We start from the raw sequence: 16,114 nt of genomic DNA, 5'->3' as shown, positions 1-16,114 counted from the left end.
CATGAGCACATGTGAAGGTATGGTGATAATGAGAACCTTGTATAACGATATTTTATTTTGCTTTTTGTAAGGCAAAGAGACAGAGAGTGCTCTTCTGTTTCACTCCCCAAATACAGTTACCAGGAATGGTCAGGCCAAAGCCATGTGGTAGGAACTCAGTCTGGGTTTTCCATGTGGGTATCAGGTCTGCATTAGTAGGAAGCTGGAGTCAGAAGCTGGAGCCAGGAATTGAACAATAGGTATTCTGATGTGGGACATGGGCACCCCTACTGACTTCTTAAGATGTTGGCTAAGTGTCTGTTCCCTTTATAACAGTTTTGATCCACAGTGGCATTGTAAGGTAACAAACTATCTAGGACAGTATTTGAAAGGAAGGAGATGGCTGGTTGGTGGTGCTTTGCTATGATTCTTCACCAGTGACTCACCTTGGCATCTTCATTATCATCTATTATAACTGAGAGTCTCCACAGGTTCCCCCAAAGTCATCTGCATATGATATAAGTGTAAGAGAAAGCACTTATGAAAACAGTTTTTAATGTTCTCTGAAAATGGGAAGCTTTTCCTGAAAAACATTTTCCACAAACTAGAATCTCAGTTGGAGGTACTTGCTAGTTTTTTTCTGTTTTCTTCCTAGTTTCAGTGATATTTTTCTTCCTTTATCCTTTTTCTGTTTATTGTAAGCGGGTCACACCTCTCTTGAGAGAAGCATTGGAACAACATGAACTATTGGTCATATGTCAGCAGCACATTAAAATTATTTTCTGAATGGAATTCACAAATACTTAAAATATAATAAAGTGGTTCATTGAAGACCTCTTGGATAACACATTGTGTTGATTTAGCACTAATAGAATCCTAACATTCTAAGCCTTAAGATACTGGCTAATTTTTTAATTATATATATATATATATATATACGCATATATAGATGTATATATGTGTGTATATATATATATATTCATTTTATTTGAAAGGAAGAGAAAAACACAGTTCTTCCCACCCTCAGTTCACTACCCAGATGCCCACAATAGTAGAATTGTCTGAGATTCATTGCTGATGCCCTCAACTGCATTCAGGTCTCCCTCATGGGTGGCAGGAACCAACTTACTTAAACTATCACCTGCTGCCTCCCAGAGTGTGCATTAATAGGACACTGGAATTGGATGAGAACTTCCCAAGTGGTGACTAACCCACTATGCCAAATGCCCACTCCTGTTATTTCTTACGGGGTGTTGCTGTTTTCAAAAGCTAGAATGACCATTTTTAGGTGATATTTCATTTTAATAAGTTAAATAGGTATGAAATAGTAATATTTTGAGTTCAGTCTTATGAAGATTCTTGTAAATGTTTCTGTGTGAATTTACATGTTCTAATCATTGCTATGGATTACTACATCAGACATAGAGAATGTTGCGTGGCAAATATGTCTCTAAAACCTAGTTTGCTTCTTGTTTTATTCTATCTAAGTAATCCTCATTAAATTTCTTTAAGCTCTAATCTCATATATTGTAGGTGTTAATTCAAAGTTAATTTCGTGTTACAACTTGAATTGGTTTCAGCAGAAATTAAACCAAGATTTCTAATTTCAAGTGAATGTTTGACTTCTAATAATTTCTAAAGTAGATTATTAAGAAGGATTTATAGTTAACATATTAAATGTTATAAAACTATAAAACAGATTCTATTACCTCTTTTATTGTCTTTATGAGGAAAAAGTGTATTCACTTCAGTGGACCACATTATATAGCACCACTTAGATAAGGTAGAAAAGGGGCCAGCGCCACGGCTCAATAGGCTAATCCTCTGCCTTGCGGCGCTGGCACACCAGGTTCTAGTCCCGGTTGGGGCACCGAATTCTGTCCCGGTTGCCCCTCTTCCAGGCCAGCTCTCTGCTGTGGTCCGGGAGTGCAGTGGAGGATGGCCCAAGTTCTTGGGCCCTGCACCCCATGGGAGACCAGGAGAAGCACCTGGCTCCTGCCTTCGGATCAGTGCGGTGCGCCAGCCGCGGCGGCCATTGGAGGGTGAACCAACGGCAAAGGAAGACCTTTCTCTCTGTCTCTCTCTCTCTCACTGTCTACTCTGCCTGTTTAAAAAAAAAAAAAAAAAAAAAAAAAAAAAAAAGATAAGGTAGAAAAGGCAGAATTCCTCATCATGTCACCATCGGTAGACGTAAGAAACTGGCTTCAACTAACTTCTGACATAAGACTGAGTCCATCCAGGATCCTGTAAACAATTTCTGTGGTTCTGGCTTGGAGATTCTTACATGGCTCTGGAATCAGGCTTAGATTTCACTCTTGCTCTGGAATTTCTTTGCTTTGTGGATGTGTGCAACTTATTTCATCTTTCCCCACATTGCACTTATCTCTCTGATTTTTCAAAGTAGAATTGTAGTGCATGGTACCTAGAATAGCAAACCTCCAGCTGCCTCAATGAACCTATGCAACAGCTCAGGAATAAAACCAAAAGTAGGGGCTGGCATTGTGGCTTATTGGGTTAGGCTGCGGCCTACAGTGCCAGCATCCCCTCTGGGCATCAGTTTTAGTCCAGGCTGCTCCAGTTCTGATCCAGCTCTCTGCTAATGTGCCTGCGAAGATAGCAGAAAATGCACTAAGTGCTTGGGCCCCTGCACCCAGGTGGGAGACCAGATGAAGCTCCTGGCTCCTGCCTGGCTCAACTCCATTCGCCATTTGGGGAGTGAACCAACAGATGGAAGATCTGTCGCTCTGTCTCACCCTCTTTCTTTCTCTGGCTCTACATTTCAAATAAATAAAAAAATCTTAAAAAAAAAAAAACATACAAGTAACTGCTAGACATGAAGTGTCAGAGTAAGTTCTGGCAGTTGACATTTGTAATCAAAATAATGGTCTTTTTTAAAAAAATCATCCTTCCTCCTCTCCATTCTCCTTTTCTGTAGGGTGACTCCTAATCTTATCATCTAGTATATTTTAAAATTAATAGTTCGAGTTATTGCCTCAAGCTTAGAGAAGCATTCTAAGAATAGACACAAATGAGACAAGCAACATGGTAAAGCTCAGAATTTATTTGGGGAAGCAAGAGAAATACACAGGAATGTGAGGGATTTATTAAAGGAGAAGTACCTAGGAAGGGTAAATGGGAAATTCTGTACCAGAATCTCAGAGGGCAGACCAGGGGCCACATGTAGGAGTCTACAGGCTGGAGTGCAGCAAAAATGGGCAGCAGGCAAGAGGCACACAGGAGAGCAGGGGCAGGCCCAGGGCACTCCATGCCTCTTACTCACTTCCAAAAGGGGAGTGGTTACGTTGTCTGATTGACAGGTGGGTGTATACAGGTGGGATAAGATAGGGGTGGGCAGCGTGGAGGGACATGGTCTCCAGCTCATGAGCCTAATTCTAATACCATATCACTAATGCACGCTTGGTGAGCACTCAATAACTTGATTGCTGTTATTGCAGTGTTGAAGCTGATGTTACAGACGAAAGAATGGTAGGATGGGGTCAGTGGTAGGATCGGGTAGAGGGAGTTGAGGTAAGACAATGGCCATGATGCACAGGGAATGCCTAACTTGGTTAGGTTATTCCAGCACTGAAGCTGATGATCCAGATCAAAGAATGCATGGGTGCTGGCATTGAGGTTGGACAAGGGTAGGGCAGGGTAAAGGGAATTGGAGTAAGACCGTGTCCATAATACATAGGGAATGCAAACAGTCTGGAGATATATGCATATTCCCAGCACTGGCCTTCAGCAAGTAGTAAGACAGAATGCCCTTGTGTGAAAGAAGAAGCATTTTTCTCTTTAAAAGAATATTAAACAGGTAGATCTCATATAGTAAGGAAAGGAGAGGATAGAAGAGGAAAGGGAGATTATTGTGACTTTTTTTTAAAATAATATTTGTAGTGAAAATAGTCAATGTTAACAACAGTGTCTTCTCTTCATACACAGTGTACAGTTTTGTTTTATTATAGGAACAAAAGTTGTCGAGAAGTACGTATTTGCAGACTGATTTATTCTTCATTATTCTTCATCAGTCTCTAAATGTAATCAGATGCACTTTTTTTGGTCAAATATTAACTGCTGTCATTTAGATTTAGTTGTTTTCATTGGAGGTCATACTCCAAATTAAATATAGTCTTCTCATTTTGGATGTAAGAAAACTTAGACAGGAACTGAAAGGCTCAGTAAAGATTACATGCACATAGAGAATACCACAAGGGAAAGTGTAGAACTTCAGGGTGACAGCTTACTCCCCTTTGTGGTTGGTCCCTGATCAGTGCCATTTCCCACCATCCATTAAGACCACTCGCTTTTTGTCTTTATGTCCTCCCTGGATAATTGGTAAGGGAAGGAGGAATAAATTAAATTCTAATTACTCCATTTGCTAATTGTATAGAGCTCAAAGGGGAGAAAAGCACCCCTCTGATTCATACTTAAAATGAAGGGTGAGAATTTCCTCCACATTCATTTCCTCCTCTTTCCCCTCTCTCTCCCTGCTGGTACAAAGTGCCAGGGTGCTTTACTTTTAATACGAATCTTTAAGCTGAGAGTTACTAGATTTATGTATTTTGTTGTTCATAGGAGATTCCTTTCCTATAACACTGTTTCCATCCTCTGAAATTCTCAGATTCTAGTCACAGTATAAATCTAATCTTGTCAGGTAATAGTTTATTGATGTTTTTGGTGTTTTTGTTTTAATTATCTGAGGTGAAAATACTTATGTTACAATATTTTAAAATATTATCAAGATCTTTGAAATCTATCCCCTTAATTCTAGATATTAACAGTGTGCTCAACTGTCATCATCTTTCCCCTCAAGAGATTAGGAAACTGCTGTTTCTTAGGTGATAAAAACTATCTTGTCATGTTACTCACAGTGACGTTGTTCTAAAGATGGCACATGAATAATAATCTTTTGAATATGTTGCTAGAGAATTACATCAAATGATCCTTCTTTTTGAGATTGTGACATTTCGCACTTTCAGTGAAGAGGCTTATGTTCATACAAATGATCCTAACTTATTTATAAGTTTCAAGGGTTATCTCTTAGAAAATAAGTCCTCTTTGTAGGCTGGTTTCATTTTCAATCTGATGCTGAAGGAAGAATATAGGAGTAATTTTGGGGTAGCATGTGGGAGTGTTAGAATCAGAAAAAGGGTTGTATTTCAGGTTTTGTAAAAATAAAGAAAAATATTTTTCTTAATTGTGCTAAAATTGTCATATGCATATAAAATTGTTTTCTCTACATCTCAAGTGTCCCAAATGTTTTAGCCTTCGTTTTTTTAGACAATAGCAGATGGAACAAGGACATAAGCATTAGCCATTTTTGATTCTTGTTATCCCTGCCTCCTTTCAAGAGACCGGTTTAGTCTCACACCCCCTATTATTCGCAGCCCACTCCAAGCAGTCTACCCAGGTTTGGAAGCCTGTGGGCCAAACTTGAAGAACCTGTATGGAGAAGCTTGCCCCCACATTCTGCCCCCCACTCACAGCCCTAGCCCACCTAAAATACAAAAAGGCCCAGCCTGCTGAAGTCTGGGCCTTCTGCCACATGTTCACTCTGTCTGCATGCTGGCAGTTGGTCAACCTCTGCAAGTTTATTTTCTCTGAAAAAATTCAGTATGGTTGCGAGTTCGTGTTCTGTCTCCTCTCGGTTCTGGGCCCTTTTCCTTACATTTGGTGCCCCATGTGAGGAGGCACCAATCTGCATGTCTTTTTCTTACAATATCTGAGTCGTATGATACAACATTTCTCATCAAATGTGAAAATATTTTCAGCTTTAAGATTAGATGAGACCGTGAGGCATTTAGAAAAATATTAATCTAGGATAACCTAGACTTAAATTACATAACCTAGGTTATAATTCTTCCAAAAGCTAAATTACCATTGCTATATGTATATTACTTTAACCAAATTCATCTAGATGAGTACTTAGAATGTTCAAGACCTGGTAGGAACTACAGAGGTGAATAAAATATAGTCTAATGAAGATGAAACAGAGGCGTCAGAGAAGATTTCACGGTGATCTTCTACTTTCTACTTGTTGAATTCCTTATATAATGGAGCATTAAGCCTATGATTATTAAACAAAGTTGAAAGTATATTGCAAAAGTTAAAAAGAAAGAATAGAAGGAAAGAAGAAAGGAAGGAAAGCAAGCAGGCGGGAGGGAAGGAGGAAGGAGAGTAAGAAATCTCATTGTGTGCTTAAAATTCTATATATGAAATACATGAAATCTAGTCCCTTTATATAAATAAAATATTAAAAAAACTGAAAAAAGATAAAGATTGAGAAATATCAGGGCCGATGCCATGGCTCACTTGGTTAATCCTCCGCCTGTGGCACCAGCATCCCATATGGGCACCAGATTCTGTCCCTGTTGCTCTGGTTCCAGGCCAGCTCTTTGCTGTGGCCTGGGAGGGCAGTGGAGGAGGCCCAGGTGCTTGGGCTCCGGCACCCGCATGGGAGACCAGGAAGAAGCACCTGGCTCCTGGCTTCAGATCCGCACAGCTCCTGCCGTTGTGGCCATTTGGAGAGTGAACCAATGGAAGGAAGACCTCCCCTTCCTCTCTCTCACTGTCTATAACTCTACCTGTCAAATAAATTTTAAAAAAAGAAAAAAAAAATTGGGAAATATCCACAAAATATGTGAGATCCTCAAGAAGTGAAAAAAAATCAGTGATGCAGGATGAAAATGTGATAAAGCAAGCTCCTTGCAAGAGGGACACTGTGAATAGACATTAAAAGATCGGTAGCTATTGTTTCTATGGACTTGGCAGCAGTGGTGGTGTGAAGGTGAGAAGATCATCATCTTGATACAAAGGGAGTTTTGAATAGAGTATACTACATATGCATAAAGAAGGCAAGTGAGGTAGTACTGCAGCAAGGCAGGTTGAAACTAATTAGAGTGTTTTGGATTCCTTTTAAAAATGCATTTATATAAAGATAAAAGATTTCATGTGTTTCATACAATTTTAAGCATATATTGAAACTTTCCACCCTTCTCCCTTGCTTGTCCTTTCTCTCTCTCTCTCTCCTTCTCTCTTTCCTTTTAGTTTTTGTGATACCATACATTCAATTGTTACTCAAGAAAGAGATTTTCCAGTAGAGGAAGGATAGGATAAGAATCACAAATTTAGAAAATTTAAGTTGATAGTCTTTCCAGTGGAATTATGATATTCTTAGGAGTGTTGACAAGGACTGTTGACCTTGACAAGGACAAGGACAAAAAGATGTTTCTTTAGCAGAAGTTAGTGAGGTTTGAGTGTGTCTGCCTGACTCTGTAACATCAGTCTATACTTTTGAGGAACTGTTGTTTTGTACTGTTTGCAAACTGGTTTTCTAAATTTCTAAAGAATGGAAAATATTTATTTTGTAGCTCAAAAAATAATCTACTGCATTCCCTCAGATAGTGGCAGCTAAAATTATTTCTGGTCTAATGAAATAACTGTGGATAGGAACATGGAATTCAGAGTGGCATATGCTAAATCTCGTCCTCTAACCACTACCAAGCAATGCTGACAGTCACTTTAGATGCACAGAAATATGAACATCACTTTAATTCTTGCACACTTAGGTCTTTTGTAGTTCACCCACTGTGTAATCTGTCAATAAATTAAAGAACAATAAAGAATTCTATAATTAGTATTGGGCATATTGTTAATTCTCAGAAGGTATTTTCCAAACAGTTTACTGGAAGATCAGCTGTTAAACAGATCAGCTATGTTTTCTGAAAGTAATTCTGAGAGCTGTTGTGTTTGTTCCTGCAATACAAAAATGTTCCCTATAATAAGGTCATCTAAGCCAATCAGCAGTCGGTAGTCACTTAAGCCCTACTATGTGTATTACACTGGTAGAAATGTACTATAAAATGATGAAGAAGTAAAAGAGCCTTTGCCCTAAAAGAAGCTCAGTATGGCATGGATTCCCTCCCACAGAACATAGGAAAAGTTTGACTAGATAAAGAAATTATGGGATATACTATGTACACTATGGAGTACTACTCAGCTGTTAAAAAAAATCTGCCTTTTGGAACAAGATGGATGCAACTGGAAACCATTGTACTTAGTGAAATAAGGCAGTGGCAAAAAAGATATCGTATGTTTTTCCTAATCCAACTAATAGAGTACCTGAAATGTACTGTATTGGAGTGAAAGAGACATTTTGAGATTTGCTGATTGTCTATAGCCCTTGTTGCTTCTGTTGAGAAGCAGTTGTTTTTTTTTTTCCTTCATAATACTTGTTGAACTCTTACTTAGTGCAAGTTTAACTATATGATCATTAAGTAAACTAAAAATAGATCTTTGTAAAAATTAAGAGTGGGAATGTGAGACAAAGGAGGAGAAAGGGTTGGAGTGTGGGTGGGAGGTGGGGGGAGTGTCACTATGTTCCTAAATCTATAAATGAGATACATGAACCTTGTATAATTTAAATAATTTTTTTTTAAAAAAAGGAACATGGACATAGGAAACAGCAGGTACCAAGCACCAAATGAAAGGTTCAGAAAAGATACTGTGGCCTTTCAGAGAAAAGAGAAACCCATTCATTACTGTGTCAGTAATCATGTTTCTAAAGCAGTTACAGAAAGGGCTGCTTGCATTTTAAAGCATATTAAATTCATTGTTTCATAAAATTAGGAACAAGTTTCTTAGTTTTGTTGGGTTGTTACTCTCCTAGAGAATGAGTTACCTTATTAACAGTACTTTGTCATTTATCAATGTTAGACGTCATTGTCTGGGCGACTTATCTTCATGAAATTTAATGGTGGTACATAAAAATGTTGTGCAAGTTCTATTACTAATATATTTATTGTCTCATGTACAAAAAGAAACATATTCAATATCACTAAACATTTGAGTGTATTGTATTCCTTTTCAAGTTTGTTCTTAATGTACAGCTTATAAAGTTATGGTTGGCTTATTGATAAATTAGGACTTAGACAAAACTATCACTCTTCTATTGTTGCTGAAATGTATTAATTATATATTACATATATAAATTACATATATAAAATGTAAACTCCAAATTACATTTTTCCAAAGTAAATTTTAAGAATATTTGTAACAAAAGCATGGAGGAGTTTTTTTCACATTTTTATCTAATGCTGCATCTATTCTAGCAGCATGAAAAAAAAACTTCAGTTCAGAATGACTTCAAATGTTGATTATCACAATGGGCAACTGTAGTTTGATACATCTATTTGTTGGTTAAAGGGCATTTTTTTATGTTGAAAGATTTTGTTGAACTATGCAATGATTAATATCTGTTAGGGAATTACTTCTCTTTAGCCAAGTTCAAAAAGCCTTGCCTTTTTCTGTTACTTGGCCTTTAGTCAAAAGTCTATGATAAAATCTCATTTAAAGTAGATTTAATATAGTAGATTAAATCTAACGAGGGAGGATATAAAAAAAGAAAATGGAACTAAAGCATAGGACTCGTTTTTAGTTTGAAATCTTGATGCTGTACAATTGATTTTGTAGCTTTGAAATGCGAACATTGATATATTTCAAATGCTTTCTTTAAACTTTTTTTTCTCATTTTATGTTGATGGATAAAGATATGGCCTTTTCAATTTTGCGTTCTAAGGCTTCAACACTGTCTTAGAAATATGAGGGAGGAAAAGATAATTGGTAGGTCTTTGATTGGATTATCTTGGGCTGTTCAAATGATGTTTTTTTCCACTTCACCATATTAGCAGTATACTTTTTCACTATGAATAAGAATTTGCAAAAAGCTCTAGATAAAAAAGGTTACTTACAGTTTGTAAAATGTGCTTAATCCTTTCTTGTGATTATGTCTTTGCTGCATTATCCTATCATTTTTCTCCTGTGTAAATCACTGTCTTTTCAAGCAAAGAGCATTGTTCAAACAGCCCCTGTTGTGTGACTAGGAAACCTGGAAATTAGAGTTTCCTAATTCTGAGTATTTAGACACCAACTGCCTATGGAAACTTATGAAGAAGTTAACACCTGTGGTTTGTGGTGTTCTCATACTGAAAATTATGCTTAAGTTTGCCTACGCGTGAGCCAGAACAGGTCTCTACTTGTCATTATTGCTGAAGCTTGAACCTTGAAAGAGCAAAGATATTTCTGATCGGACTCAACATACTGTTGTATCAGAAGTTTAAGAATATTCTGTTAATCCCAGAGAAGAGATGGTTACAAGCACTTTTTTTTTTTTGGCGGTAATTGAAATGAAAATTGTGCAGTGCTGCTTTTTTCATTACTACATCTTTATAGAGAGTAGTAACTTTTCAGTAAAAACTGATCACATTGGGGCAACTTAATATGTATCTATCTGGCTATCAAAACATGATTTATGTATGGTTTTACCTCTTGTTATGTTTAAAAATTATCTCCTGTCAGTTTTTTCCTAAATAACCTAGTATTTAAGAATCCAAAGTGCTGATGTTTTCTCTCCATGGTGTTCCTAACTCCTTAGTAAGGTTATGATATTTCACCTGTTTAAATAAACTGAAATTGCATAGCCTCTTCAAAACTGTAAGCTTTCTAAAGAGTGATGTTGTAAAAAGTCTTCCAGAAGTTGAAGTCTTCAATTTTTTTTTGCTTTTAGGTCTTCTCCAATGGTCATCTTGGAAGTGAAGAATATGATGTTCCTCCTCGGCTATCTCCTCCTCCTCCAGTTACCACCCTTCTCCCTGGTGTAAAGTGAGTTTCACTGAATTTACAGGTGATTGGTCCATGCATAGAGATATGATGAAGAATGCTTGTGAGGTACTCAATACTCAAACTGCAGTGTGCATGGAAAGGCATCAGTAAAAAATAATCCAGTCAGATAATGAACTAGTGTATCAGAAATCAGAATCCTTCTAATCCTTGCTGCTAACCATGGATTCTATGAAATTTACCTAATACTTGAAATTACACACTGAGAAACAAGGAGAAAAAGTTGAGTATTCCTTGCATCCAAGAAGAGGGTAGGGTACCCACTGAGATCTCCCTTCCAATTTGATGCTCTTCCTCAAAGGTATCACATTTTCTCCCAACTCCCTGTTTTAACATCAAAAGATAGTCCTTGGTTCCTCCAGTTTTTGTATTTCTCAAATCCAGTCAGCCGTTAAATCCTATTGATTATTCTTTTGAGATAGTCATAGCATTCTAATCTACACCATTGCCCTTAGCTTTGTCTCATAACTGGACAGCTAAAAGATCCTTCCATTGATCATCTCCACTTTAAAGTGGAAAGAAAAATCAATAACCTGGATGTCACATTGGAAAAATGGAAACAAAGAGATACTGGACAGTTAAGTCTTATCCCCCCCAGATATAAAACCAAGTATCCCAGTCCTCATTGTCCCATTCTGTATGACATCAGGCTTGCCTATCTTTCACCTAGTGTATTTTGTTCAGTGCAGTTGAGTTCATTTAATCTAAATTCTGGTTTCCCCTGGTTGCATTCTGTCTTAGGTTGGTTTTTATTACAGCAGATTATCTGAGACTGACCTGATTATAAAGAAAAGATGTTTAACATACAGTTTGGCGGTTTAAAGTCCAGGATTGGGTCACTACATCTGGCAGGGACCTCTTACTACTTCATAACATGGAAGAGAAGTGAAGGGGGAAGCTGGGCTGTGCAAGAGAGACCAAAACACATGGTTGACCTTGCTTTATAAAAACCCACTATCGGCCGGCGCTGCGGCTCACTAGGCTAATCCTCCGCTTTGCGGCGCCGGCACACCGGGTTCTAGTCCCGGTTGGGGCACCGGATTCTGTCCCGGTTGCCCCTCTTCCAGGCCAGCTCTCTGCTGTGGCCAGGGAGTGCAGTGGAGGATGGCCCAAGTACTTGGGCCCTGCACTCCATGGGAGACCAAGATAAGTAGCTGGCTCCTGCCATCGGATCAGCGCGGTGCACCGGCCGCAGCGGCCATTGGAAGGTGAACCAACGGCAAAAGCAAGACCTTTCTCTCTGTCTCTCTCTCTCACTGTCCACTCTGCCTGTCAAAAAAAAAAATAAATAAATAAAAATAAAAACCCACTATGGTAATTAATGATAACTAGCGATAGTGGTAACTAATCTGTTCCCACGAGAACTAACGCGCAGCCTCAGGGTAATCGTGAATCCTTCTGAGGGAATCCCCACCACCTCTCACCACCCTTTAGATAAGGGAGCAAGTTTCCAGCTCATGAACGTTTGGAGGACAAACCATATCCAAACCATATACTTGGGCACACAAAATCTATCGTTGTTACCTCTTTCTTGCTATTGAGCTGTATACTCCTCTGCTAGGGGTGAGCTCCTATAGAATATTTATTATCCAAAAAAATATTTTTCAGTGATTTCTAATACTTATAGTGTAATCATGTCCAGATTTTTGTTCTGGCTCTGTAAATTTTTTATGCTCTTCTGTTTGTGCTCCACTTTTTCAGAACCATAGTCCTAAAGGACCATGTCTCAGGTTCTGTTGATTTAAGAAAATTTCAATGACTTCTTCAACTGTGATGGTTAAAACTGATTCACTTTCCTTTCTCTATTTTCAGCACAATAAAGTATGTTACATACGAGAGTTCTTCAAAAAAATCGTGGTAAAATTGAATTGAAAGATGCTGCAGATTTTCAATGAACTTTTTGAAGAACCCTCGTATTTTACTATTATCTAATTTTAATCTGGGTGCCTACATTAGAAAGATTAATAAGGTTTTGAAGATAAAACTTTGTGTTTGGTCTGTGATTCTCCCATAATGCCTTACTGTATTTAATGTATAATAAGTACAGCCGGGATATGTGGTTACTTGGTTGACTGATTTTAATTTTATCTGCCAAGGTCTTCATCTCCAGTTATAAGTGCTAAGACTTCTTCATTCCTGCCTTTACAGGGCAATGTATATATGAATGCACAAGAAGAATAGGTTAGAGCCCAGCCCTCAGAAATTTACATTCTGTGGGGTTTTTCAAACGAGGCGACAGGACACAGGAGCATCCAATCTAAGAGCGCATCACTGGATAGCCATGCGCTCCCACTTTTGTTTAGAGGGTACCAGCAAGTCTACAAGCCAGCAGGCATGTAGGCAAGATTATACATCAACTTAAGGATTTGGGAAAAGGAATTCAGTCTGGTAGTCTAAGATAAGGATTGGAGCTGTGTTGTAAATCTTCAGTGACAGGTCCAAATTTACAAGTTCCAGAAAATATTCCAGGTAGCAGTTCATGTCCATTAGCCCCCTGCTGCTCCGGCTGCCACATTGGTTTGAGGCAGTGTGCCCATCCCAAGCCTATTTGGTGTAAACAGAAACTGTGGCCTTGCCTCTAATTTCAGGGGGATGTGCCCCGCTGAGAGGCACTTACACAGCATCTCTACAACATTAATATCCATGAAATCCTCAGAGAACAGTACATGCTAATTGTATAATACTAACTTGTTAGTTTTATATGGGTTTGGAGGACTTTGAAATTTGTTACTTTTTGTAAGTCAAACCTATTTCATGAAATATAGCAAATGGCCTGAGTCATAGAGGATCAGCACAATTGGAAAAGGCAGTGCATTAGAAAAAACAAAAGTTTAACATTTGACGTCGTGCAGAAACAGTATGAAACTGAGTTCTTTGGGCCGTTCTCCAGTGCAACAGACGTGGAAGTTGGAAATGGTAACCTATATTAGGTGTAGTACGCTCTTAATCAGTGAGAACATAGGATGGTAGTCTAGCCCCAAATGAACTCTAGATATATGTATATGTATATGTAATAAAACATCTAAGCCCAATTACCACTGGTAATTCAGAGAACATTAGAAAATGAAGTAAATGTAACCTTGCTAATTAGAAATTAAATTTTCACATCCTGTTTATTAAATTCATATTGACAAGTTGTATTCAAGATGAAGGCTGCAGTGACTTCATTTATTTCTAAGATTTAGTGTATGCTTCTGCTGTAAATAAAGCAAGAATAATAAACTCACAGTAAAATGTATTAATATTTTTCTAATACTTCAGTTTGGAAGTGCATCTAAAATAAGCCATGTGCTTTTATTTTTTCACCCCATTTACTCTTCATTTTTCTTTCATAAACACTGCAGTTATTTTAATTTACTACAGAAATATTTTAACAATGCATGCATGCTTAGCAGAAAATTATTTTTGTGTTTTTCATGCTGCTAGTTAGCCAAACTTAACAATGCAAATGTTAGAGTTTAATGAGGTATTTTTATCTCTGGAGTTTCTTTTTTGTAGCAGCTGTTCATTATGAACATATATAAAGTATATAAAAGAAAGTATCATATACCCTAACAACACACACAAAAGCTTAAACATAAGTGTCCATAATTTAATACTTTGACATTTTTATTGATTTTTAAGTCATTTAAATTATATATAGAGATAATTTCGTGTCCTCCTTTGTCACCTAATATTGTCGAAAGCCTTTTTCTTGTTTATTCGTTGTGTATATTGTGAAATCATGGAATTCTGAAGTGAGCTGTGGGATAAAATCAAACTAGATTTTTTTGTACATCTTATTTTGAATGAAATAAGTGTCTGGGCCCCACTAGCTGCAACTCATAGTTGAAAGGATCAGTTCAACTTAAATTATCTCTAAAATTCTTTTAAGCATCAGCATTTTAGGTTCTATAAAATATATTTTTTATTTTTTTAAGATGTATGTATTTATTTGAAAGTCAGACTTATACAGAGAGAGGAGAGGCAGAGAGAAAGAGATCTTCCATCCACTGGTTCACTCCCCAGTTGGCCGCACCAGCCGGAGCTGCGCCCATCTGAAGCCAGGAGCCAGGAGCTTCTTCTGGGTCTGCCATGCGGGTGCAGGGGCCCAAGGACTTAGGCCATCTTCTACTGCTTTCCCAGGCCATAGCAGAGGCCTGGATCGGAAAGTGGAGCAGCTGGGTCTCGAACCGGCACCCATATGGGATGTTGGCGCTTCAGGCCAGGGCATTAACCCGCTGTGCCACAGCGCCAGCCCCACAATATATTTTTTAAGTGGGTATCAATTGTGTGTCAAATTTTGACAACTTGAATGTTTCTTTACATATGATCATATCCTATTACTAAAAAACATGTAAGTTGGATTATTGCTCTAGTTTATTATTATTATTGTTAATCTACTTTGGCCTCATTGGATAGTTTAACCAGTGTACAATGAGTATAGACCCTTGGCTCTAAGAGGATCTTAGAAAAGAGATCTTAGCAAAAGGTCACTAACAGAAATAAGAATGTTGTATGGTCAAGTAGTAATTTTCATGCTAGATTCAGTGCGTGTTTCAAAACCAGGCCAGAAATAAAATTATAAGTTGCTGCTTAACATAACCCTTTGCATACCTCAAAAATATTGAAAACTTCAGTGCTAAATTTAAGAATGTCAAAGCTAACATTCACATTTCAATTTGTGTTATATTATTATAAATATCTATTGAAATGCCATTACTCTAATTCCCATTTACTCAATATTAGAGGCTACTCTGTGATAGCATTTCTTTTAATGATAAAACTACATATCTTTGCAATGATATGATTTTCCTTGTGGAATTTATCTTGAGACCCAGGAAATTTATACAGTTTATTTCTAAAAATACTTTTACTGTTTTAAAAGTAAGCTGAGACTGTAACTGTTTGCATATATATATATATTAATTTTCTGAAATAATTATTTTTCCAAGTTCTCCTTCACATCATTACATTTAGGTGTTAAATATAAAATTTTAAGTAAGCACTTGAAACATGGGCAATTATTACTTCTAAGGAGAAAATAAAAATTATTTATGGATTATTTTTTACTTTATGATTTAAATTGTTTACTGAATTGTATTTATCTTGAAGTAATTTGGTTTTCCAAAATTACACCTACAGAGGCAGAACTGAGACTTGAACCCAGGTTTTCTGATGTGGGATGTGGATATCTTAACCACTATACCAAATGCCCATCCCTAATAAACTCATAGTTTTACAAGAAAAAGTGTCAAAGTTGGGCTTATTGATTATTGTTATGTATTTTCTAAATAGAAAAGAGCTGATATTTTAGTTTCCATGGATGGAGAATCCAGATTTTACCTAATTATCCTAGTCTTGTTCAGTTACTGTATTAACTTGAGATTCAGCATGAACAAGATAAATCCTTGCCCTTTTTGGAGTTTATGCTCTAGTTAAGAAGAACAGAGAGCAAACAAATAGCAATATTGTATAT

At 37.3% G+C, this 16,114-nt stretch overlaps 1 protein-coding gene across 16 annotated transcripts in view; it reads left to right on the top strand.

Moving 5' to 3' along the window:
- CBLB (Cbl proto-oncogene B) overlaps positions 1-16,114 on the top strand; it is a 234,635-nt gene that overhangs the window by 182,531 nt on the left and 35,990 nt on the right. For all 16 annotated transcript variants that reach the window (XM_070072032.1, XM_008267006.4, XM_070072028.1 and 13 more), the window contains one exon: positions 10,544-10,638. In XM_070072032.1, the coding sequence (XP_069928133.1) occupies positions 10,544-10,638 (95 nt within the window). The remainder of the gene's footprint in view (positions 1-10,543; positions 10,639-16,114) is intronic.

This window comes from Oryctolagus cuniculus, chromosome 4 (assembly GCF_964237555.1).
Source record: "Oryctolagus cuniculus chromosome 4, mOryCun1.1, whole genome shotgun sequence".
NCBI classification, from domain to species: Eukaryota; Metazoa; Chordata; class Mammalia; order Lagomorpha; family Leporidae; genus Oryctolagus; species Oryctolagus cuniculus.
This window is presented reverse-complemented; position numbering and strand designations above follow the sequence as displayed.